Here is a 26,701-nt window from a genome sequence, read left to right as displayed (position 1 = left end):
AGGATTTTCATACACATGTGGGATAGCCTGTTAAGGGTTGTAGCAAAATTAATGCTGCTTTCATACTGGCTTTTAAACATGCAGTGTCTGTATAAGGGAAATGCTGGGAGGATTTACTGCTGTACATCTCTTATAAAGACACACAGAGCTAATTAGTGGACACACCTTGATTTAACATGTCCCTTTTATCACGCTATTTTCAGGGTTACCATCATTTCTGTCCAGGCCTATTTCATGAGTTTTATTTTTCTTTTTAAATTCTGTGCAAGCATGGTTGAAAAGCAATGTCTGACTTTCATTTGTTCATTTTCATAGATTTTTTATTACTTTTGTCAGATTCAAGTTATTTCTGACTTGTTTTTTTAGGCTGGGAGGGGCCCAACAACCAGGAACATTCCCAGCCTGATAATATAAGCCCACAGCTGTCTGCTTTACCTTTGCTAATTATCAAAAATAGGGAGGACCCCACTTTATTTTTTGAAATTATGTATTAGTTTCAATAAGGATAAACACCGTTTAGTACCACATAAGTCTCTAAAGGGTGCTAGTTTATTATATGTAGGGGTCTTGTAACATATATCTACAGGATAGCTCTCTATTCTACTTATCTGTTACCTATCTCTAAGATATCTAATGTCTTTCTATCATCTATCTATATATGTATATAAGATTGCTTTATTAGTTTGTAAATTAACTTTAAATTGCATAGAGAAATACAGTATCTTGAAGATGATAAAAACGCATTGCATACGGATGTCATATGGATGTTAGGTGGGGAAAAAGAGCACTGTACTCACATGACACTCGTCCTTCTTTTCTGGACCAACATTGGAATGATTTTTTTTTTTATGCAGATGTGAGCTCAAGGTTTAAAGGGGGTTTTCCACATAGCGATATCGCTAGCAATATCGCTAAAACGTCACTGATTTTGTGACGTTATAGCGATATTGCTAGCGATATCGCTATGTGTGAATCTTACCTCTGACCGGCTGTCCATCGCTGATCACGCGAGAACGTCCTGGATCATTTCTCGTTGGGCGCTTCCTGCTGGCGCCGACGAGCGACGCTGGACGCGGGCGGGAGGACGCCAGGATCGCTGTGTGTGAAAGGTATCGTGCGCTGCGTCGCTGCTGCATCGCTGTGAGATCTTTCTGTGTGGAAGCTCACTAGCGATCATTTAGCGATGCACCAGCGATCCTGACCGGGTCGGATCGCTGGTCGGATCGCTGGTGCATCGCTAAATGTAAAAGGGCCTTAACTCTTCTGGTAATCACTTATATTTCAAAACAAATAACACCACATCAGTGAATGTGTGTTTCCCCACTCACTCCATAATTATCCTAAACTGGTTCTATTGATACATCAGTGCTAAACATTTTGAATGTATATTTTCAATTAATTTACATTCAAAGTAGTCTGAAGCTGAAGCCTGCTACTAAGTGGCAAATATATATATTTTAACATGGTCATTTAGTACTTTGATTTATCATGTTACAAGTTTTCTATTTTAAGATCAGATGAAATCTGGAGCTTATTATCATGAAAAAAGTGACAGTGTCACCGCTGAAACATAAGGCTCCAATCAGTGGCTTTAATAAACTGCAGTAGGCTGATGTGAAATGTACCCTGGAGTGACTGACTTTTAAACTGTTTGTATATGTCAGCCCTGGGATGGTATGCATCACCTTAAATTAAACACAAAAGTCCTTTTGTTTTGCTGGGTGTCAGCTGGGGGAGGTAGCTGCTGGAAATGGCTGTTTGCTGCACAAGGTATTTTGCAGGCTGCAGCTCTTTACAGCTGGCAGGCAGTGCACTTATTCATATGGAGCAGATATGTTTGATAGGAGAGGCATTTTGACAGTGTGGCCTCTTGCTGTCAATCATGAGTTTCACGCTTTGCACTTGCACTATGGACAGTATGTGTAATGTGCTGGGCTATGGGCTCTATGACTTCATTCAAGAACAGATTTAATCCCAAGTAGAAAAACACTCTGCATTTTTATGTCATCATTTCATCTTTTTTTTAAATTTTTCTTAAACTGGATGTCTTTTTGACATGACTCTGCAATTATTGCGTGTACTAGCTCCCCTGATTAAAATAAATTAAAATCTGATTTATAGCAGAATTCCTAAGAAGTGTTCTGCTGGAATGTTTGGAATTTTGCTTTTAATATCTTAATAAAATGTCAAAATATAAAATATGTCAAATACATAACAGAAGGGAAAAAAAGAAGCTATGTGCCAAAAAATAAAATTACAGAATTTTATTGACAATAATAAAAATTACATTAAAAAACATGTGCAGAATAGGGACAAAATATGCAAAAGAAGCCACTCGTTCAAGGTAAAGTAGACCAATCTAATATATAAAGCTCAAGTGTATGTATGTATGTCCGGGATTGGCATCCGCACCGTCGCAGCTACAGCCACAAAATTTGGCACAGTCACACATCTGGACCCCAAGAGTGTCCTAGGCTATGTTGTGAGGCGAAATTTTGACCCCGCGCGTTCCAATTCACCAAACAATTTTGCCCCTATCTACATAATGGGGAAAAGGTGTGTGTATCAAGCCCTGCCCATCATTATGATGTCATAATGGTTGCCATGGCGACGCTGATATCAACTTAGTTATCCAAAATAACAAATGCCTAATAGACAAAAATGCTTCAAAAGAAGTACATCCAACACGAAAAAAGAAGCAATGTCTAAAAATTCAAACTTTATTACGACATAATAAAAATTCTCAAAAAAAGTTTTTTGCAGATAAAATGGAGGACATAGCAAACAGGTAGCCGCACCTTGGGGTAAACAGCAATGCTACATATGTGTACAACGATAGAAATGCTCTTATAGAGATTTTTGCAAACAGAAACCATATGCATATAAGCCTAATTACAAATAAAAGCCTGAGATGGAACCGCAATGGTACATAAATATGCTGAATACAATTGTGCGGCTATTATATGCATATGAGAAAAATGAAACCATAAACAAGCCAAATTGGAGACAACTAAGTACTGGGCAGTATAGAATAAATATGCGCTTGTGAAAGTGAGAAAATAAAACCCAGTATATATCTCCAAACAGATGGTAAAAAACGGCTGCTAGAGTATGTTTACCTTAGGGTGCAGGCAGGAAATCCCGACACGCATTTCGCGGTAGCTTTCTCAAGGGGGAGAGAAAGCTACCGCGAAACGCGCGTCGGGGTTTCCTGCTCGCACCCTAAGGTAAACATGCTCTAGCAGCCGTTTTTTACCATTTGTTTGGAGATATATACTGGGTTTTATTTTCTCATTTTCACAAGCGCATATTTATTCTATACTGCCCAGTACTTAGTTATCTCCAATTTGGCTTGTTCATTGTTTCATTTTTCTCATATGCATATAATAGCCGCACAATTGTATTCAGCATATTTATGTACCATTGCGGTTCCATCTCAGGCTTTTATTTTTAATTAGGCTTATATGCATATGGTTTCTGTTTGCAAAAATTTCTATAAGAGCATTTCTATCGTTGTTTGCTATGTCCTCCATTTTATCTGCAAAAAACTTTTTTTGAGAATTTTTATTATGTCGTAATAAAGTTTGAATTTTTAGACATTGCTTCTTTTTTCGTGATGGATGATATCAACTTAGGTTGCAAGCCCCGCCGCTCATTATGATGTCATAATGGTTGACTATGGGATGGAGGATGTGTGATGGTTATATGGGCACTGGACTAAGGGGTGGAAGGATATGTATGACGGGTATATGAGCACGGGACTATGGGATGGAGGATGTGTGATGGGTATATGGGCATGGGACTATGGGATGGAGGATATGTATGATGGGTATATGGGCATGGGACTATGGGATGGAGGATGTGTGATGGGTATATGGGCACTCGATTATGGGATGGAGGATATGTATGATGGTATATGGGCATGGGACTATGGGATGGAGGATATGTATGATGGGTATATGGGCACGGGACTATGGGATGGAGGATAATTATAATTTGCTATAACTAACCACAGTTAGTTACTATACCCGGGCAGCGCCGGGCTCTTCAGCTAGTTACATATAAATGTAAAAAAAGTTAAAGTAATTTGTGGGAAAAACCTCTCTAAATCAATATCATAGGCTAAAATTAGTCTGAAATAGATACATTGTGTAATCCTAAATACAAGGAAAAAACACCACCTAAAAATATTATATTTGTAAAGGTCCCATAATGAAATGTATAACAGTAGGGGCTATGCGCCAAAAGTTTCAAGGGCTGCCCTGTTTTCCAAGGGAAAATTTGGCTCAAAAAGAACAATGAGCAAGGAAAAGTGTATAGAGCAGAAAGCCTCAATGTAATATAGCAAATCAAGGTGACCAAAATGTAGAAAAATGTACAAAGGAGGTATTGCTACATTACCTTAAGTGTTGGCTGCACCCCGACGCGTGTTTCGCCTGTTGCTTTTTTGAGAGGAGTGTGTAGTAGTAGGTGGTTTCTGCAGCCTCATTCAGGATTCCAGAGATTTCTGCAACATATCTGCTGCATGTGGTGCTTCAAAGATTGTGAACCCTTCTGAATTTTCCAGATTTCTGCAATAATTCATCCTAAAACTACATCAGATCTTCAAACAAGTGCCAAAAATAGATGAAGAACTAAATCAAATAAGTAAAAAATATTACACAAAAATGATGCAATTTCATGAGTTTGGCCATGTGCTCACAGTCATTGCTTGGTCAGTATTTTACTTCAGTATTTGTAAGCCAAAACCAGGAGAGGGTGATAAAGAGATAAGTGGTGACGTGTTTCTATTATACTTTTCCTCTGATTGTTCAGCTCCTGATTTTTGGCTTGCACATGCTGAGGTAAAATACTGACTAAATTGTGGACATGACTTTAGAGGCAAAAGTGGGCTGCACGGTTGCTTAGTACTGCAAGGAGTTTGTATATTCTCCCCGTGTGTGTTTGTGTGGGTTTCCTCCGGGGACAGTGAATGATAATGTGTGCAAACTGTAAAGCACTGCGGAATATGTTAGCACTATATAAAAATAAAGATTATTATTATATTAAACTTTTTACTTTCGGTATCTGGTGTAGCTCACTTGTGCTGCAGTAACTGCTTCTAAACATTCTCAGTAATTTCTAATTAGTCCTGCACATAAACTTGGAGCAGCGGCGGGCAGTCAATTTTCACAAGGGGTCACATGATACACTGAACTTAATTTTACTCAAAATGAATGTATAATAATTATTATTATCTCTTAATATTGAGCAGAATTGCGTATGGTGACTCACTGCTATTGCTAATACGTGTTACGATTGGCTTTAATGAAATATATTTTCTTACCAGCAGAAGCTAGTCCAAGCCATTCAATTCACTGCTCTTTATAAACTCTCTAAAAAAAACAATACTCATACTGCCCCTGTTGTTCAACTTTAACAGCTTTCCAACACAGCCCTCCTGTACACTATAATGCCCTCACAGACCCCCAAACACAGTATGATGCCCCCACAGCCACCTACACAGTATGATGCCCCATAGCCTCCCCACACACAGTATGATTACTCCACAGCCCCTTAGTATAATGCCCCACAGCTACCTCAGACAAACACTGTGATGTCATCACTTCATCAGCGTATGATTTCTCCACACAGCCCCCTCACTGTCCCTTATTCACAGTATAGTGCCCCCACAGTCTCCCCAGACAATATGATGCCCACCACAGCAATTAATGATTCTAAGGTTTTTTTTTTTTTTTTTTCCAGACACATTATACTTTGTTGGTGGTAAATTTCAGGTCAATAAAACTTACTTTATTTATGAAAAAATATCTAAATTTGACAAGTTAATAAAATTAGCAATTTTCGAACATTTCAGTTTTTATACTTTGGACTTAAGATATTCGTACCGCTCAAAATATTTAACATTTCTCGATATAGCTGCTTTATGTCACAATTGGTTTTAGAACACCTTTTTTTTATTAGGGAGTTTAGAAGGGTTAAAAATTTAGTGTCAATTTTTCTTTTTTTGTTTTTCAAGGAAATTTACAAAGCCTGTCTTTTCTAGGGACTGCTTCACTTTTCAAGTAACTTTGAGGAACCTATGATTCAGAAAACTCCCAAACAAGACACAAATTTAAAAACTGCACCCCTCAGGTTACTCAAAACCACATTCAGAAACTTTAACCCTTCAGGTGCTTATCCCATTTTGTAAACGACACCCCTCGAAGGATTAATCTACAGATGAGATGAGCATTTTAAACCCTCAGGCACTTCACATAATTTAAGATTGAGCTGTGAAAATTAAATTTATTTTTTTTTTTAAATGTTGCTTTAGGCTATATGCCCACAGTAGCGTTTTAAACCTGACACAAGATCGGACTCCTTCCCAGAAAACGTGCGTTTTTTCCGCCCTTTTTTTGTGCGTTTTCCACGTGTTTTTGATGCGTTTTATTCTGCGCTTCTTCTGGATCATAGGAAATAGCTAAAAACGCGGACTAAGCTGCAAAATTAATGAACATGCTGCGTTTTTAGCCGCTAAGCGTTTCCTTAGCGGTAAAAAAAGTATCCATTGGCACAAAAAGGCCAAAAAGCATTAAAATGAATGGGAAGCTTATTTTAAGCATTTTTGAAGCGGTTTGACCCCTAAAAACGCTTCAAAAACGCTACTGTGGGCACACAGCCTTAGTCCCAAATGTAATTTTTTTTTTGCAAGGATATCAGGAGAAATTGCAAAATAGAATTTGGTGTCTATTTTCTCCTGAATATGCCAATACCTCACACATGGTTGAAAAAAAAAACCCTACTGTTTGGGCACTGTGGGTAAGGATCTACATTTGTTACAAAATTTTTCATGTAATAGATTGCTGACACCATGTCGCATTTGAAAAACCCTGAAGTGCTAGAACCACAAAAATCCCACAAATGACCCAATTTTGCAAGCTACAGCCTTTGAGGAATTCATCTGGGGGGGGGGACATTTTTCACATTGAGCTGTGGAGATTAAATATTGTTTTTTTTTTCCCACAAAAAAGTAGCTTTAGTCCCAAACTTATTTTCACAAAAGGTAACAGGACAAAATGGACCACATGATTTGTTACACATTTTTTCCTGAGTACACCAATGCCCCATATGTAGTTAGATTCTGCAGTTCAGGCACACTGGAAAATTAAGATGGGAAGCAGTTTGGTGGTGAAGAAAAAAAATTACATTTTTCCAGTAAAATGTTGTTTAAGCCCCAGATTTTATATTTTCGTAAGAAAGAAAAAGTGAACCAGGCCCATATTTTGTTAAACAATTTCTACTGATCTCGGCAATTCCCTAATATGTGGTTGTTGCCACACTGTAGAGCTTGAGAGAGGAAGGCTTTTTGACTTCTGGAGCGCAGATTTATCTGAAATAGTTCGTGAATGCCATTGGAAGATCCCCTAACTACCAGAGCTGCAGAAACACCCCTCATGTGCCCCAGTTTAGAACTTAAACCCCTCTGGGAATTTATCTACTGGCATAGTGAGGATTTTGACTCTCTAGGTGTTTTTCAGAAATAAGACATAGGTAGTTGGGTTTGCAGATTAATAATTACAAATATGGTACTGTGGTGCCCAATACTTTGCACCAAAACGTGTACTTTTAGAGGCACCAACCATATAAATTGTGTGCTCTCACTGCTGCAGTAATTACAAATATGTGGTCACTGTGATTTATACAAACTCTGGAGCTCAGCAGCCATGAGAGCATTTTAATTTGAGTACAGATTTCTGTTGATGGGGTGTGTGCTTGCTTTTATCAGGATGACATTTTTATTTGCACTTTTTAGGGTATATAACTATCATGGTGATACTGCGACACAGGAGATTGCAGCATCTGGTTTGATGAACTCCTGCACTGGTTAAAAGTATTTCACCATTTTATTAAACAATGCAGGTTTTTACATTGCTGGCTTTGCAAGTGTTCAGTTGAAGCTCCTGGAGCTTTCCTACCTGGATTGTCACAGCTGTACAGTGTTTGCCGCTCCCCTCTGCTATATATGCTCTCCTCTGTCACTTGGGAATTGCCAATGTTAGTTCTTACCGCTTGGTTTGGAGTTGTAGGTTTAATTCGTGGTTGGTGTTGGCGTTTGAAGATTTGTTCTGGAGATTGTTGCTTGGAGTTTTGTTTATGTGCACATCCTTATCCTCTCCTATTTGTTTTCTCCTTCCTTTTACTCCCCTGTGTTCCACACTGTTGTTTGGTGAGTGTATTTTGTATGATTTATTTTCCTTTATCCTTGTCTGTCTTCCCTTGTTTGGTTAGTGTTTTACTATACACTTCTTCCCACCTCCCTGGGTGGGGGAGGGGATATGGGTTGATATGAGCATAGCAAGGCACGTGAACCAGCGTCACTGATTGTAGCAACTTTACACTAGACCTCAAGCTTCTTCCATTGTGTGCCTCTCCACTCTTCCTCCAGACTCTGCGACCTAGATTTCCAAGGTCTAGTGTGACGTTTTCTCAATCAGTGATTGTTTGCGGAGCCATGTCATCTGCTGGTGTAGGTCCACTGTGTTTTGTAAAGACCAAAGTCAGCGCAGCTGTCTACCAGGGAATTTTAGAGCACTTCATGCTTCCCTCTGCCGACAAGCTTTTTGGAGTTGGAAATTTCATTATCCAGCAGAACTTGGCACCTGTCCACACTGCCAAAAGTATGAATATCTGGCTTAAAAACAACAGTATCATGGTGCTTGATTGGCAACTCATACTGACCTGGAGAATCATAGAGGCAGGTGAGTTTTAGCATTTAGTGAACCTTGTGAAAAGGCCAAACAAAAAACAAGTGTGGGATTGCACTTTGTTTTGCAATTTCACCGCACTTGGAATTTCCCGTTTTTCACTGCATGACATGGTAAAACTAATGGTATCGTTCAAAAGTACAACTCGTCCTGCAAAAAATGCGCCCTCACATGGCCATATTGATGGAAAAATAAAACAGTTTGGGGTCTGGGAAGGAGGAGAGCGAAAAACGAAACCGCAAAACCGATAAAGCTCCGGGGGTTAAGGGGTTAATACTAGTCAAATGCCAGCATAATGAGTAAGAAGGCATTCTGATTCTGTATTTTGGCAACATCTATCAGAATCTTCCAACACATGACAACATCATATGGGCAGACCAGAATTGTTTAACCCCTTAAGCCCCAAGGGTGGTTTGCAAGTTCATGACCGGGCCAATTTTTACAATTCTGACCACTGTCCCTTTATGAGGTAATAACTCTGAAACGCTTCCATGGATCCCGGTGATTCTGACATTTCTTTCTCGTGACATATTGTACTTCATGATAGTGGTAAAATTTCATTCAAATAACTTGCGTTTATTTGTGAAAAAAACGGAAATTTGGCGAAAATTTTGAAAATTTCGCAATTTTCCAACATTGACTTTTTATGCCCTTAAATCACAGAGATATGGCACACAAAAAACTTGATAAGTAACTTTTCCCACATGTTTACTTTACATCAGCACAATTTTGGAACCAAAATTTTTTTTTGGTAGGAAGTTATAAGGGTTAAAAATTGACCAACGATTTCTCATTTTTGCAACACCATTTTATTTTTACGGACCACATCACATTTGAAGCCACTTTGAGGGGTCTATATGAAAGAAAATACCCCAAACTGACACCATTCTAAAAACTGCACCCCTTAAGGTGCGTCACAGGAATTTTTTGAATATTTAAAAAAAAATGAACGTTTAACTTTTTTTCACAAAAAAAATACTTCAGGTTCAATTTTTTTATTTTACCAAGGGTAACAGGAGAAATTGGACTTCAAAATTTATTGTGCAATTTGTCCTGAGTACGCTGATACCTGATATGTGGGGGAACCACTTTCGGCGCATGGCTGAGCTCAGAAGGGAAGGAGCGCCGTTTGACTTTTTCAATGCAAAATTGGCTGGAATTCAGATCGGACGCCATGTCACGTTTGGAGAGCCCCTGATGTACCTAAACAGTGGAAACCCCCCATAAGTGACCCCATTATGGAAACTAGACCCCCCAAGGAACTTATCTAGATATGCGGTGAGAACTTTGAACCCACAAGGGCTTCACAGAAGTTTATAACGTACAGCGGTACAATTAAAAAATCATATTTTTTCCACAAAAATGATCTTTTCACCCCCAATTTTTATTTTCCCAAGGGTAACAGGACCCTAAAAGTTATTGTGCAGTTTGTCCTGAGTACGCTGATACCCCACATGTGGGGGTAAACCACTATTTGGGCGCATGGCAGAGCTCAGAAGGGAAGCAGCGCCATTTGACGTTTTTGGCTGAAATTGAGATCGGACACCATGTCGCGATTGGAAAACCCCTGATGTACCAAAACAGTGGAAACCCCCCACAAATGACACCATTTTGGAAACTAGACCCTCCAAGGAACTTATCTAGATGTGTGGTGAGCACTTTGACCCCTCCAGTGCTTCACAGAAGTTTATAACGACCGGGTGTGAAAATAAAAAAATCGTATTTTTTCCACAAACATGATCTTTTAGTCCCCATTTTTTTTATTTTCCCAAGGGTAACAGGAGAAATTGGACCCCAAAAGTTGTTGTCCAATTTGTCCTGAGTATGCTGATACCCCATATGTGCGAGAAAACTACTGTATGGGCACACGTCGGGTCTCGGAAGGGAAGTAGTGACGTTTTGGAATGCAGACTTTGATGGAATGGTCTGCGGGTGTCATGTGCATTTGGAGAGCCCCTGATGTACCTAAACTATTGAAACTCCCCACAAGTGACCCCATTTTTCAAACTAGACCCCCCACGGAACTTATCTAGATGTGTGGTGAGCACTTTGAACCCCCAAGTGCTTCACAGAAGTTTATAACGCCCGGGCGTGAAAATAAAAAAATCATTTTTTTCCACAAAAATAATATTTTTGCCCCCAATTTTTTTATTTTCCTAAGGGTAACAGGAGAAATTGGACCCCAAAAGTTGTTTTGCAATTTGTCCTGAGTAGGCTGATACCCCATATGTGGGGGTAAAACACTGTTTGGGCGCATGGCAGAGCTTGGAAGGGAAGGACCACCATTTGACTTTTTCAACTCAGAATTTGCTGGAATTGAGATCAGACGCCATGTTGCATTTGGAGACCACCTTATGTGCCCAAACAGTGGAAACCCCCAATTCTAACTCCAACCCTAACCCCAACACACCCCTAACCCTAATCTCAGCCCTAACCCTAGCCCTGGCCCTAACCCTAGCCCTAACCCTAATGGGAAAATGGAAATACATACATTTTCTTTTTATTTTATTATTTTTCCCTAACTAAGGGGTTGATAACGGGGGGTTTGATTTACTATTTATGGCGGGTTTTTGTGTTTGGCAGCTGTCACACGCTAAAAGACGCTTTTCATTGTAAAAATAGTTTTTGCATCACCACATATTGAGAGCTATAATTTTTCCGTATTTTGACCCACTGAGTCATGTGAGGTCTTATTTTTTGCGGGACGAGTTGACGTTTTTATTGGTACCATTTTCGGGCACGTGACTTTTTTGATCGCTTTTTATCCCAATTTTTGGGACGCAGAATGAACAAAGACAAGCGTTTCATGAATTTCTTCTGGGGGGTGCATTTACACCATTCCGCGTGCGATAAAATTGATTAAGCGGCTTTATTCTTCGGGTCAGTACGGTTACAGCGATACCTCAGTTAGGTCGTTTTTTTATGTTTTGTCGGTTTTATGCAATGAAAACTATTTTATATAAAAAATAATAATTTTTTTTTTCTTTTTAACTTTACTACATTGTCCCAGATGGGACATCACTGTCCTGTGACAGATCGCTGATCTGTCACATCACAGATCACTCTGACAGATCAGCGATCTGTCACAGACAGTGCAGCAGGCTTCCTCGTGCCTGCGCTTTGCAGGCACTGAGGAAGCCGGCTCCCTGCAGGCCCCCGAAGGTCCCTGTCGCCATCTTGGATTCGGGGGCCTGCAGTGAAGGAGCCCCCCGCAGCAGCGCTGCACATTGCGCTGCCGTGGGGGGCTCAGGGAAGCACGGAGGGAGCCCCCTCCCTGCCGATGCATCCCTTTAACCCCCGGTACACCGCGATCGTGTTTGATCACGGTGTGCAAGGGGTTAACGTGTCGGGAGCGGTCCGTGACCGCCCCTGACACATTGTGCCGGGTGTCAGCTGTGATAATCAGCTGACACCCGGCCGCAATCAGCGGCGCTCACTACGTGGGCGCCGCTGATCGCTATGACGTACTATCCCGTCCTTGGGAAATAAGCCCCAGGGCACATGGACGGGATAGTACGTCATATGGGATTAAGGGGTTAAAGGCATAGTAATCTTAGTGTATGTAAACTTTTGACTTAGCAGTGCGTAATGAAAATGCCTTAAAACATTCTCTCATTCTGGCATTTGGCAAATATTGATAATTATGGTAATCCTAATTGACCTAAAATGGGAAAGGTTTATTTTGACGTCATGTCAAATATTGAGAAAAACATGCAGATGTGTCTTTTTGATATATAGTGTATGTAAACTTCGGGTTTCAACTGTATGTGTGTGCACATTATTTCTGGCATTTTCTACTGCTGTTTATAAGGTTCCATTGTGTTTCCCATATTGGCACTTGTATTTTTGCACTTGTTTAGGTAAACATGTATCAAAGCCATGTCATGCAAGTAATTAACAGTATAATGCTCTAATGTGCCAACTAGTAAAATCCTATATAAAAGACACACACTTAGGTCTGAGAACATTTAGCATGTATGTGTCACTATAGCATGTTGGTGTCACTTTCAGATAAAAGTACACCATGTGTTAGCCCTCAAGTGCAGCAGATGTTCTTACACTTGTACACCTACTTTGGTGCAAGTTGCCTTACAAGTCCTTAATAGATTCTTTAATCATCCTTGTATTAGTGCAGATGGCCGCGCACATTCAGACACTTTGTTTAGCCAGTGTGGCTGATCTAGACTGAATCGTCCATCATCCTCATGTGCGATTTTTAGCTCTTTACTTCCGGTAGTCAAATATTCTAAATCATGTCATAAACCCAAATCTTGTGATTATGTGTATGCAGTCACTAGCTAAAATGGTGGTAGAGGTCAACATGACTTAGTGTATCGGCCAATGCAGCCTCATATACTGTAAATACTCAACTTGTTTATTAGGGAAGATCTTTTCAATAATCTTTGTGACAGTCAGAAACAAATGTCCATATTTTAGTCAATTCTTATTTAGTTGCAGCCAATCCTACTTTTAAATTCCGAAAATTCATTTTTATAATCAGATGGTCATTCTTAACTGTAAAGTGATATTTGGGGTTTTTCTTTCTGGTTTTGTTAGGTTTTCTTTGTTTGTCATGTACAATAAAAGGAGGTGAACATTTAATCCCTATAAAAAAAACTATTTTATTTCATGATATTAAAAAACACTATTTTCCCAGTGAGAAAAAGTGGCAAATGCCACAATGTAGAAAAAAGACCTGAATAGGCCTCTCTGATACCTTCCTATCCGTGGAGGTTGGCACCCTAAAGATCACGATTTTTTGGCGCCCCCACTCAACGAGGACTATCCTTCGCTCCCCTACCGGTCCCTGATATCACAGGTGTGAAAACAATATCCAATAGTGCAGACATGAATAGTAAAAATTCCCTGGAGATAATGCAAGCAGTCTCCGACATTGACACCTCTGATACTGAACGCACTGATAATTCGAGTGTTTTTCGGGGGAGAGGTGGGCACAATAGAACGAGATGGCGCACACAGAGAAACCAGTACAGGCAAAGGGGTGCTGGAAGGGGTGTTCAACAATTGTCCTTGGGTTCCTCCTCATCGGTGCAACAATCATTTTTGGACAAGGGTCCAACGGTGGGGTACGACATAAGGAAAAGGCCGTGATAGACCAAGGACAAATAATTAATTTATCACGTGCTATCTGGGGATGAATTTCTCATGGAGATAATGCAAGCAGTCTCAGAAAAAATACCCATAAAAACAAATTACCACATCATGACAATCAAAGGTCTACCATATATCCGCATTAAATTAGTTATGCCCTTACAATGGAGCATACATGGACTAAAGATTAGAGAAGTGGCCACTTATCATGTATGGTGTCATCCCAACGCGTTTCTGAGCACCAGCGGTTCATCAGGAGACATAGAAGATAAATATGATGTCCGTCATGTCAGATACCAAGATGCAAAGTGATGGCTACGGCAGTCAGAAGAGGCCAGACTTATGAAGCCCCCAGATAATTGCTACAATGAGCCCTGCCTACCTAATCTCAGGCATTTTAATCACGGAAAAACTCATGGCTAATTCCACATATACAGAAATGATCACTCACATGGGTGCATCCGGATGTTCCATGCCATCGGGACCCAGCGTGCGCTCCAGTGAGGAACACAAACAAAGATGGCCGCGGGAGCTTCCAGTCACTGGTACACGTCGCCTCCAGGTTGCGCATGCTCGGAAGCCAATACAATATGATTATCACCATGAAGCCAGAAACAAAGATGGCTGTGGAACTTCCGGTCCCGGAAACACGTCACATCCAGACTGCGCATGCCCAAACACTTAAATATCATGCGCTTTACGACGAGCCTCTGATTCACCAGACATAGCAACACTATAGCTCCATAAATGGGCACTTAAACGCTGCGCTCACAGCGCATAGTACTTGTTAAATGTGTATGACCTTCATAGAGGGCACAGATATTATCAAGATAAACACTGTAACGGAGTAAAAGTGGAACCATTAAATACAGAACAGATATTAAAGAACCAATATATAGATAACGCCACACAATATGACACATGTATCAAACATGCTCTGACATGCCATTGTGATCCCCCATATAACTCAAAGAATTCTGGGCACAGTTATTCAATCAGGAAATATTAAATGAAACAGGTATAGGACATGCACTCGTTCATCCCATCAGGGGAAAGGGACTGTAATCTAAAGATCCATTCACACTCACGTCTCAAAATGATTTTATCCAAGTTCCCTCCCCTCACTCTTGGTTTGATTAACTCAATCAGATTAAAGGTGATCTGATTCAGGCGGCCCCCATGGACAGCATTCATGTGTCCTGCAACCGGGGTATACCGTTTGTTCTTAATGTCCCCCAGGTGCTCGCCCACCCTCACTCTGAGCTCTCTGGTGGTTTTACCCACATAGTCCATGGGGCACGTGCATGTCGCTTTGTACACCAAACCTGTTGATCTACAGTTTCCAAAATCCCTTAAACAAAAAATCTTTCCATTGGTCGCGCTGGTAAATGTTTTACACTGAGTCATTACACTACATCTGGAACAATTGCCACATTTGAAGAAGCCCAATGGCTTCCTATCCAGCCAGGTACCCGCTCCAGTCGGCCTCTGGTAGAGACTGTGCACGAGTCGATCTCCCATTGATCTTCTCTTTCTATAGGTGACACTTGGTTTTTGTGAAATAAGGCCTCTCAGATTGGGGTCAGCCAATAAAATACCCCCAATGTTTTTTGATAACCCGATAGACTCTATCCGACTGGCCATCAAAAGTACCAATGAGTCTAACCAGACTATCATTGGCCAGATCCTTCGTCCCTTTCTTATGAAGAAGGGAAGATCTCTCAACACGAAAGGCCTCATTGCGTGGTCCATTTAGCACATGTGCAGGGTAACCCCTCATTCTGAATCTATCATAGAGGTCATTAGCCTGTCTCCTAAAGGTACCAAGGTCGGAGCAGTTTCTCCTGATCCTGAGAAACTGGCCCTTTGGTATTCCTTTTTTGAGTGGTACTGGATGATGACTAGTCCATCTCAGCAGACTATTTGTTGCAGTTGGCTTCCTAAAGGTACAAGTACTAATACCACCATCAGGCCTCTTTGATATAGTCAGATCCAAAAAGTTACTATTCGTGACCTGGCATTCAGACGTAAAACTCAGACCAATGGAATTCATGTTCATACTCTCAATGAAACGGTGGAAATCTGCCTCTGAGCCAGACCAAAAAATCAAGATGTCATCGATATATCTGGCCCAGAGGCTTGTATAGGGATTCCACCATTCCTCCTCTTCCCCAAAAATATGGGTTTCCTCCCACCAGCCCAGGAAGATATTTGCATATGAGGGGGCACAGGGGCTCCCCATCGCAGTCCCCCTGAGCTGGTGGAAGTACTTAGATTCAAAGAGGAAAAAGTTCTGCGTTAGAACAAATGTGAGTAGTTTTACAACAAAGTGATTATGTGCCCAACATTCCACTGCTCTCGTTCGTAGAAAATGGGTCACAGCTTTCAAGCCGTAATGATGTGGAATACAGCTATACAATGCTTCCATGTCAATAGATGCCAATAGCGTGTTCCTTTCGACCATAACCCCCTCAAGGAGACTAAGTAAATGTGATGTGTCATGCACATATAAGGGTAGCGAGATCACAAAGGGTCTCAAAATCTTATCCAAATAAATGCCATTGTTCTGGGTTAGGGAATCAATCCCCGAGACGATGGGACGACCCTTCAGTGGTTCAAGCCCCTTGTGTACTTTGGGTAAGGAATAAAAGGTTGCTATAACCGGGGAATTTGGCATCAAAAAATAGAATTCATTGCCAGAAATTAGCATGTCATCCCTCGCCCCATTCAGGATTGACAACAATTCACCTTTATATTCAGCAGTTGGATCGCTACCAAGAATCTCATATGTGTCCTTATGATTTAAAAGGGAGTAACACATCCCACGATATTTTTCATGATCCATGAGCACTAGATTACCGCCCTTATCAGAGGCCTTAATAATAATTTTGTCGTTTTTTTCAAGCCTCTCCAGAGCGAGTTTTTCACCAGGTGTGAGATTGGACTGACCGTATGGGTCAGCGTAACCTCCTTAATGGGCGGCATTCTAGTGCTCTTATTCTTCAAAGTCGTAAACGGGCCTATTCCCCGCTGTTGTTCATTCTCCCTCAGGAGACCAGTCAGGGCTTCCAGGCCCTCCATGTCTTCCTCTGATAACCCCAAACGGAGACATTGTTCGTTGTCATGTTTAAAGAGTTTCCACTTTAGATTACGTTCAAACAGGTTAACATCTTTGACCCAATTAAAGCAGTTAAAGTCATTAATGGGCACGAAATATTAGCCCCTTCTGTAAAATGAGAAATTCATCCCCAGATAGCACGTGATGATAAATTAATTATAAAGTCCTTTGTCTATCACGGCCTTTTCCTTAGGTCGTAGCCCACCGTTGGACCCTTGTCCAAAAAAGATTGTTGCACCGATGAGTAGGAACCCGAGGACAATTGTTTAACACCCCTTCCAGCACTCCTTTGCCTGTACTGGTTTCTCTGTGGGTGCCATCTCGTTCTATTGTGCCCACCTCTCCCCTGAAAAACACTCGAATTATCAGTGCGTTCAGTATCAGAGGTGTCAATGTCGGCGACTGCTTGCATTATCTCCAGGGTATTTTTACTATTCATCTCTGCACTATCGGATCTTGATTTCACACCTGTGATATCAGGGACCAGTAGGGGAGCGAGGGATAGTCCTCGTTAAGTGGGGGCGCCAAAAAATCGTGATCTGTAGGGTGCCAACCTCCACGGATAGGAAGGTATCAGAGAGGCCTATTCTAGAGCTTTGCAGCATCTCAGTTCAGGTCTTTTTTCTACATTGTGGCATTTGCTACTTTCTTTCTCACTGAGAAAATGGTGTTTTTTAATATCATGAAATAAGTTTTTTATAGGGATTAAATGTTCACCTGCTTTGACTAGTGATTCCTACATTATTAGTTTTTCTCCTAAAATGTACAATAAAAGACAATGTGTTGCCCATTTCAGATAACAAAATATTTACTGCTGAAATGTGCGGCAATTAGAATGTAATTGAAATAATGTACACTTAACCCCTTCACGACCCATGACGCCTACGTAGGCGTCATGAAAAGTCGTGCCCAAACGACCCATGACTCCTACGTAGGCGTCTTGCTATAAATCGCGTTCCTGCGGGTCGGGTGACCGGGGTCATTGAAATGTCACCCGACCCGCAGATACAGGATGACATGCAGTTAACCCCGGGGGGGTGGCTTTGCCCTCACGTGGTTACGATCGCTCTGATTGGCTGTTTCGCTTTTAACAGCCAATCAGAGCGATTGTAATATTTCACCAATGAAACTTGGTCAAATATTACACTCCAGCAATGGCTGATGATGTAATAGCATCAGTCATTGGCTAGAGCTAGGTGACCTCTGTGTAATCTCCCCCAGATCTGATTGGAGCTAGCCTCCATGTGACGCTAGCCCTCCAATCAGATGTGGAGGGGCGGTGTCAAAGAATGGCTCCGCTCATTCTTCACCTTATCCCGTCCGTGGAAGGTGAAGAGCGAGGTGCTGCGTGCTGCCTTGACACCCGACAGGTCCCTGCTTGCTGCTCCCGCCGCCGATCGCCGCCTGGTGCTGATCTCCCCTGTGGTACTGTGCACCGCTCCCCTAATTCCACCCCTCCTGCCCCAGTAATCGATCGCCCCCCACCCCTCTGATCGCCCCTCCTGCTCAGTAATCACCACTCCACCTCTGATTGCCCCACCACCTCTGATTGCCCCCCCTGCCCAGTAATCACCCCACCACCTCTCTGATCGCCTCCCTGCCCAGAAATCACCCCCCCACCCCTCTGATCGCCCCCCACAACAGGTGATCACCCCCAGCCCTGTAATCACTTCCCTGCTGCGGATCTCCCCCTCTGCTGTTCTCTGCTCCCTTTTGGTGCCTGCTTCCATCTTCCCCCGGCCCTGTGATCATCCCCGCCTGCCCAGTAATCACCCCCACCCCTCTGATCGCCCCCCACAACAGGTGATCACCCCCAGCCCTGTAATCACTCCCCTGCTGCTGCTGATCTCCCCTCTCTTCTGTCCTCTGCTCCCTTTTGGTGCCTGTTTTCATCCTCCCCCGGCCCTGTGATCGCCCGCTGCTGCCACTGATCTCCCCTCTGTGCTGTCCTCCACTCCCCTCTGCTGTCTGATTCCATCCCCCCGGCCCTGTGTTCACCCCGCTGCATCAGTAATCACCCCTCCTGCTGCTGCTGCACCCTCGTGCTCCCCCGCGCCTGACGGCCCCCACACAGTAGAAAGTTTCACGAAACACTCACATACACACACATACTATAATAAAGTTTATCGTTTTATACACACACACGCCACACACACACAATGTCCCGCTCGTCCCAGTCTCAAAAGGTGTACTCAGCTGAGGAGGCATGTGCCTTTATTGCCTCCGAAGCTGATAGTGATGACGACGACGACCCCACCTTTCTCTATTCCTCCCACTCTTCCTCCTCCAGCGACACACTTGCCTCAACCAAGATGTTGCAGGATGAGGAAGCGTCCAGAGACCGGGGAAGAAGACCCACAGCCAAATGTAAGTAACCCCCAACCTAGTGCTAGTCACGCCCAACCTAGCACTATTGCCCCCTCCTGGACCCCCATCCCTGAAAATTTTGCTCCACGGATTCCTGATTTCGTTCCCCAATCAGGAATCCAGTTCGAGACTGTCAACTTCAGGGAAATAGACTTTTTCAAAGTCTTTTTCTCTTAGTCACTTGTCTGTCTCATGGTGGAGCAAACAAACTTGTATGCCCAGCAATTTTTGGCTGAACACCCAATTTCTTCATTCTCTACTTGGAGTCCCGTGGACTCTGTAGAAATGATTAAATATTGGGGACTGGTCCTTCACATGGGGATTGTGAAGAAACCGGAAATTCGCCAATACTGAAGTACCGATATTTTATATCAAACTCCAGTATTTGGCATGGTTATGACTCGCAAACGTTTTGAGGCGATTCATAAATTTCTTCATTTCAGGGACAACACTGACGGTCTTCCCCGCGATGACCCGAATTTTGATAGACTGTTAAAAATTCGGCCAGTCGTCGAACCCTTTAGCAACAAGGTTGCTGAAGTGTACATTCCCGAAAGGGAAATTTGTGTGGATGAATCTCTCATCCACTTCAAAGGGAGGCTTCAGTTACGTCATTACCTGCCCAGCAAAAAGGCGAGGTATGGGATAAAACTCTACAAGCTGTGTGAGAGTACCTCAGGGTACACTCTCAGCTTTAGAGTTTACCAAGGAAAGGATACCAAGATCCAGCCCCCAGAATGTCCACCTGCTCTGGGGTTGAGTGGGAAAATAGTGTGGGATTTTGTCCACCCAATGCTTGATAAAGGTTACCATCTGTACATTGATAACTTTTATACAAGCGTCCCACTCTTTCAATCCCTCCCTGCCAGAGCTACCGTCGCTTGCGGTACCGTGCGCAGAAACCAGAGGGGTCTCCCTTTGTCGCTAATTGAGCAGCCTCCGAAAGGGTGAGAGCCGAGTCCATTGTAGCGGCAACATGCTTGTTGTCAAGTTCAAAGACAAAAGACACATCTTTTTCTTGACAACAATCCATGGTCCCGGCACCACGGCAACCACCGTTCGAGGTACCCCAGCACAGGTCCACAAACCGGACTGTGCCCTGGAGTACAACCATCACATGGGGGGACTTGACAGCCCTATAGTGCCATGCGGAAGGCGAAGATGTGGTACAAAAAACTGACTGTGCACATCGTACAAATGGCACTGTATAATGCATGCGTGCTATCACGATGTGCAGGCCAGAACCACTCCTTCCTTCAGTTCCAGGAAGTGGTGATAAAGGCCATGATTTTTGGAGATGAGGACGGAGCGTGGCCTAGCACCCCTGGATCTCAAGTTTCCCATATGATACCAGGGCAACATGCTCCCACTAAGGCGAGAGCAAAAAAAAAAGGTGCCGAGTGTGCTATAAAAGGGGGATAAGAAGGGAAACTCGTCCAATGTGAAACTTGTCCCGACAAACCCGCACTGTGTTTGAATGAATGCTTTAGCATTCATCACGCGTCCGGGAACTAAACACATCCTGACACTCCACTACAGAACTCTCCCACACCAGCCTGACATAACACCACACACACCAACCTGACGTACACTACACTACACCACACCACCCTAACATACACTACACCACACACACCAACCTGACATAGTCAGGTTAGTGTGTGTGGTGTATTGTACATCAGGTTGGTGTGCGTGGTATACTACACCACAGACACCAACCTGACGTACACTACACTACACCACACACCAACCTGATGTACACTACGCCACACACCCAAACCTTAAGTAGTTTGTCAGGTTGGTGTGTGTGGTATACTACACCACACACACCAACCTGATGTACACTACACCACACACCAACCTGATGTACACTACGCCACACACACCAACCTTAAGTAGTTTGTCAGGTTGGTGTGTGTGGCGTAGTGTACGTCAGGTTGGTGTGTGTGGCATAGCGTATGTCAGGTTGGTGTATGTGTAGTGTATACTACACCACACACACCAACCTGACGTACACTACACCACACCACACACCAACCTGACATAGATTGTCAGGTTGGTGTGTGTGGCGTAGTGTAAGTCAGGTTGGTGTGTGTGGTGTAGTGTACGTCAGATTGGTGTGTGTGGTATACTACACCACACACACCAACCTGACATACACTACACTACATCACACACCAACCTGATGTACACTACGCCACACACACCAACCTGACGTAGTTTGTCAGGTTGGTGTGTGTGGCGTAGTGTACGTCAGGTTGGTGTGTGTGGTGTATACTACACTACACACCAACCTAACGTACACTACACACCAACCTAACATACACTACACTACATCACACACCAACCTGATGTACACTACGCCACACACACCAACCTGACGTAGTTTGTCAGGTTGGTGTGTGTGGTGTAGTGTACGTCAGGTTGGTGTGTGTGGCATACTACACCACACACCAACCTGACATACACTACACCACACACCAACCTGATGTCACTACACCACACACACCAACCTGACGTAGTTTGTCAGGTTGGTGTGTGTGGCTTGGTGTGTGTGTGGCGTAGTGTACATCACGTTGGTGTGTGTGGTATACTACACCACACCCATCAACCTGATGTACACTACAGTACACCACACACCAACCTGACATACACAACAGCACACACGTGAACCTGATGTAGTGTATGTTAGGTTGGTGTGTGGTGTGGTGTAGTACACGTCAGGTTGATGTGTGTGGTGTAGTAAGCACCACACACAACAACCTGACGTATACTACACTACACACACCAATCTGACATACACTACATACTTTCCATACTCGACATGGTGTCCGCTAACGATTAGAGCTAGTTTTCCATTTGAAAAGTCAAATAGTGCTCCTTCCCTTCTGAGCCCTGCCGTGCGCCCAGACAGTGGTTTATGACCACATATGCGGTATCGGTGTACTCAGGAGAAATTGCCCAACAAATTTTTGGATCCATTTTATCCTGTTGCCCATGTAAAAATGAAAAAATGTAGGCAAAAAGAAATTTTTTGTGAAAATAAAAGTACTTTTTCATTTTTACAGATCAATTTGTGAAGTACCTGGGAGTTTAAAGTACTGACTATGCATCTAGATAAGTTCCTTGGGGTGTCTAGTTTCCAAAATGGGGTCACTTGTGGGGGTACTCCAATGTTCCGACACAGAGGCTCTCCAAACACGATATGGTGTCCGCTAACAATTGGAGCTAATTTTCCATTCAAAAAGTCAAATGGCGCTCCTTCCCTTCTGAGCCCTGCTGTGCGCCCAAACAGTGGTTCATGACCAAATATGAGGTATCGGTGTACTCAGGAGAAATTGCCCAACAAATTTAGGATCCATTTTATCCTGTTGACCATGTGAAAATGAAAAAATTGATGCTAAAAAAAAAAAATTTTGTTGGAAAAATTAAAATGTCCATTTTTTCCTTCCACGTTGCTTTAGCTCCTGTGAAGCACCTGAAGGGTTAATAATCTTCTTGAATGTAGTTTTGAGTAGCTTTAGGGGTGCAGTTTTTATAATGGTGTCACTTTTGGGTATTTTATGCCATATAGACCCCTCAAAGTGACTTCAAATGTCAGGTGGTCCCTATCAAAAAATGGTTTTGTAAATTTTGTTGTACAAATGAGAAATCGCTGGTCAACTTTTAACCCTTATAACGTCCTAACAAAAAAAAATTTGTTTCCAAAATTGTGCTGATGTCAAGTAGACATGTGGGAAATGTTATTTATTAACTATTTTGTGTCACCTAACTCTCTGGTTTAACAGAATAAAAATTCAAAATTTGAAAATTGCGAAAATTTCAAAATTTTTACCAAATTTCCATTTTTTTCACAAATAAGCGCAAAAATTATCGACCTAAGTTTACCACTAACATGAAGCCCAATATGTCACGAAAAAACAATCTCAGAATCGCTCGGATGCGTTGAAGCGTTCCTGAGTTATTACCTCATAAAGGGACACTGGTCAGAAATGCAAAAAATGGCCAGGTCATTAAGGTCAAAATAGGCTGGGTCATGAAGGGGTTAAGGGCAAAAAGATGTAACTGATTTGCCCAGAATGAAGCGAACCAAAAAATATATGTAATAAAATCACACAATTTTATTGGGTGCAAAAAAAAAAATAAAAGACTGCATATCCATAAAATCATAACATACCCCAAGGGGGCAAATGCACAGACCAAGAACAACAAGGGAATAAATGATAATATTCCTATTGTGGTAGGTACATCAGTTAATTATTAACGTAGTACGCATTAGATAGCACAATATATTTCAGTATACTCAATATCATTAAATTTCCCAACACCACCACGGGAACAAATCTCCTACATCAATATCCCTTTAAGGGCAGTACTGTAAGGGGTTACCAAATCAAAGTTATATATAAAGTGCCAGTGCCTGATTGACCTAAATAGGTCTATTTATAAATAACTACAAAGACAGTTATTGCCAAAATCTAATAGCGATGTAGCTTATAGATACCTTATCCAGAGTGTAGTGGTGATTGTGGTCCAGTGCAGAGACCCCCGTGCCCCGACGCGCGTTTCGCCCTCTTGCTTCTTCCGGGGGCGTACGGCAATTAGAATGCAATTGAAATAAGTAGCATTTGCTTGAAGAAATGTACATAGTGCTAATAGAGGTGTTATTGGGTGGGAAAGCAGCCACACATTATCTTATTGTAATACCATGTCATGTAGCTAATACAAATGCATCCTTGGTCATTTGCGCCATTGATGGGCTCTTCCTGCACTGCTGGCGTGATATTAGGAAATAACATCTATCCTACCCTAGAGTTCATTACCGTGGAGGAACCTCTGCAAAATAGTTTTACTCAGGGAAATCTATCCACGCTTTTATCAAAGTTTAGTGTACTCGTGGGTAAAGTCTTTTGAAAGACTATTTATTGGCTGAGATATTGCATCTTTTTAGGTTTTACTGCTTCTCTCATCTGGGCAGCCCCTGCCATGGTACTTAAAAATCCAAGCTTTGTAATTCTTCATCTGTGTATTGCTGACAAACATTTTCTTCAATGCTATAAATGGAATGCATTCAGCCTCATCATTACTTGCTCAATCTGATTTCCGATGCATACAGTGAATTTTGTTTGAAAGCCAAGAAAACGAAAAATGTTCAGGCTGTTTTACAGATGTTCCTTAGGACTCATTCAGATATGTCCATGTGCCAGAGAGACTAGCATTGGTCAGTGTACTGTCCGTATTCTAACCCATGTATTCACATGACCGTTTTTTTATGCATACGGACAGATGGCCAGTGTGTGAAAAATAGCAGCAGGCACTGTTTTGTTCTGTGTTCTGGAGCAGACTCGCTCGTTATCAGTCAATGGGTGTGTAAAAATGGATCACATATGGGTTACCATCCGTATGTCATGTGGTTTGTTCTTTTTCGGATACATTGCAATTATTAATATAGGAAATTTGTATTTGTCCTTTTATATGTTTGCATAAAAAAATAAACAAATACTGTACAGAAGACAATCGGATGAAATATCGTCAATGTATGCAAAATCGTCTGTTTTATTAAAAGAAAAAAGGTGATTTAAAAATAAATAATTTTCAGCTGTATTGTCACAATCCATATTTCCGAGAGGTCCATTGCCTACTCACAGCACACTAGCCTTCTCGTCCTCTAGGGACAGGAAAACACACAAAAAGTTAAATTGACCCTCTTATCTTCACCCACCATTGTATTTTCCTGTCCCTAGGAAGACAGATGTAGGAGAGGTGCACAAAGTTTACTATTCAGGTTAGAACACCTTCGATCAATTAAGTTCAATTGATTAGATGTATTAGACATGATATATTTATGGTCATTGGACTAAAATGCTATATCCAATTATTAGAGATACATCTGTTACTTATGCACCATATCTACAGCAGGTTCTACACATGGATAAAGCACTTAAGCACTTTGTAGGTGATGGCTTGGTAAGGGACTCCTTTTAGGGTCAGACAGGGCTAGCCAACGTTGAGCCGGGTCGCCACAATGCTTCCCCCTAGGGTGCCAACCTCTGCTACCAGGTAGGGAGACAGAGTATTGTGGATCTGTTTTTCTAGATTATTTTCTGTTTGTGACTTTATTACATGGCTGTATAATCTATCAGGCACCTGTGTCTGACCTAGTCACCATTTTATGTTTCTATCTTTTTTTTTTTATGACCATATTAATAAAAGTTATATTTTATGTCTGTTTTTGGTTGAAGTTGATCTAGTTGGTTTATCAGACCTTTACATTTAATTGGTTCATCTTACTATTCAAGTTAGGCTCAGGAGGATTTGAGAGCTTGTCCTTTCCTTCCTTCATCAAGAGGCCCGTGGCTGACACTTCTCTGGGCAGAGGTCCCTAACCAGTAGAGTGGGATGAGGCTCCTGATTTTAGCTGCTTCCCTCTGTGCAGGTCTCTAATCTCCCGGCAACTGCCTCCCAGAGTGTGCAGTCCTCCGCTTCCTTGATGCGTGCATTCCAGAGTGGAATGCACTCTCGGTTTCTAGAGGAGGCAGTGAGGAAGTTTGCAGGTTGGTGTGTGTTACAGCATGAACTTGCATAGGAAGCAGGGATCGAGATTTCCAGAGCGTGCGGTCCTAAATGATAGGAAGTCAGGTAGAGCATACAGTGTTGGCCAAAAGTATTGACACCCCTGCAATTCTGTCAGATAATACTCAGTTTCTTCCTGAAAATGATTGCAAACACAAATTCTTTGGTATTATTATCTTCATTTAATTTGTCTTAAATGAAAAAGCACAAAAAGAATTGTCCTAAAGCCAAATTGGATATAATTCTACACCAAACATAAAAAAGAGGGTGGACAAAAGTATTGGCACTGTTCGAAAAATCATGTGATGCTTCTCTAATTTGTGTAATTAACAGCACCTGTAACTTACCTGTGGCACCTAACAGGTGTTCGCAATAACTAAATCACACTTGCAGCCAGTTGACATGGATTAAAGTTGACTCAACCTCTGTCCTGTGTCCTTGTGTGTACCACATTGAGCATGGAGAAAAGAAAGAAGACCAAAGAACTGTCTGAGGACTTGAGAAACCAAATTGTGAGGAAGCATGAGCAATCTCAAGGCTACAAGTCCATCTTCAAAGACCAGAATGTTCCTGTGTCTACCGTGCGCAGTGTCATCAAGAAGTTTAAAGCCCATGGCACTGTGGCTAACCTCCCTAGATGTGGACGGAAAAGAAAAATTGACAAGAGATTTCAACGCAAGATTGTGCGGATTTTGGATAAAGAACCTCGACTAACATCCAAACAAGTTCAAGCTGCCCTGCAGTCCGAGGGTACAACAGTGTCAACCCGTACTATCCGTCGGCA

At 42.1% G+C, this 26,701-nt stretch overlaps 1 protein-coding gene across 6 annotated transcripts in view; it reads left to right on the top strand.

Annotated features, from left to right (window-relative positions):
* Positions 1-26,701, top strand: part of GMDS (GDP-mannose 4,6-dehydratase) — a 944,793-nt gene that overhangs the window by 824,762 nt on the left and 93,330 nt on the right. The window contains exon 12 of one of the 6 annotated variants that reach the window (XM_073550146.1): positions 6,047-6,101. The exons of the other annotated variants lie outside the window; for them this stretch is intronic. Coding sequence (XP_073406247.1) covers positions 6,047-6,086 — 40 coding nt within the window. The 3' untranslated portion in view covers positions 6,087-6,101. Of the gene's footprint in view, positions 1-6,046; positions 6,102-26,701 lie in introns of those variants that run through there. 6 annotated transcript variants of the gene reach the window in all.

This window comes from Dendrobates tinctorius, unplaced genomic scaffold, assembly GCF_039654945.1.
Source record: "Dendrobates tinctorius isolate UK_male_01 unplaced genomic scaffold, ASM3965494v1 ptg000163l, whole genome shotgun sequence".
NCBI lineage: Eukaryota > Metazoa > Chordata > Amphibia > Anura > Dendrobatidae > Dendrobates > Dendrobates tinctorius.
Note: the sequence above shows the minus strand (reverse complement) of the source record. Positions and strands in the feature narration are given on the sequence as shown.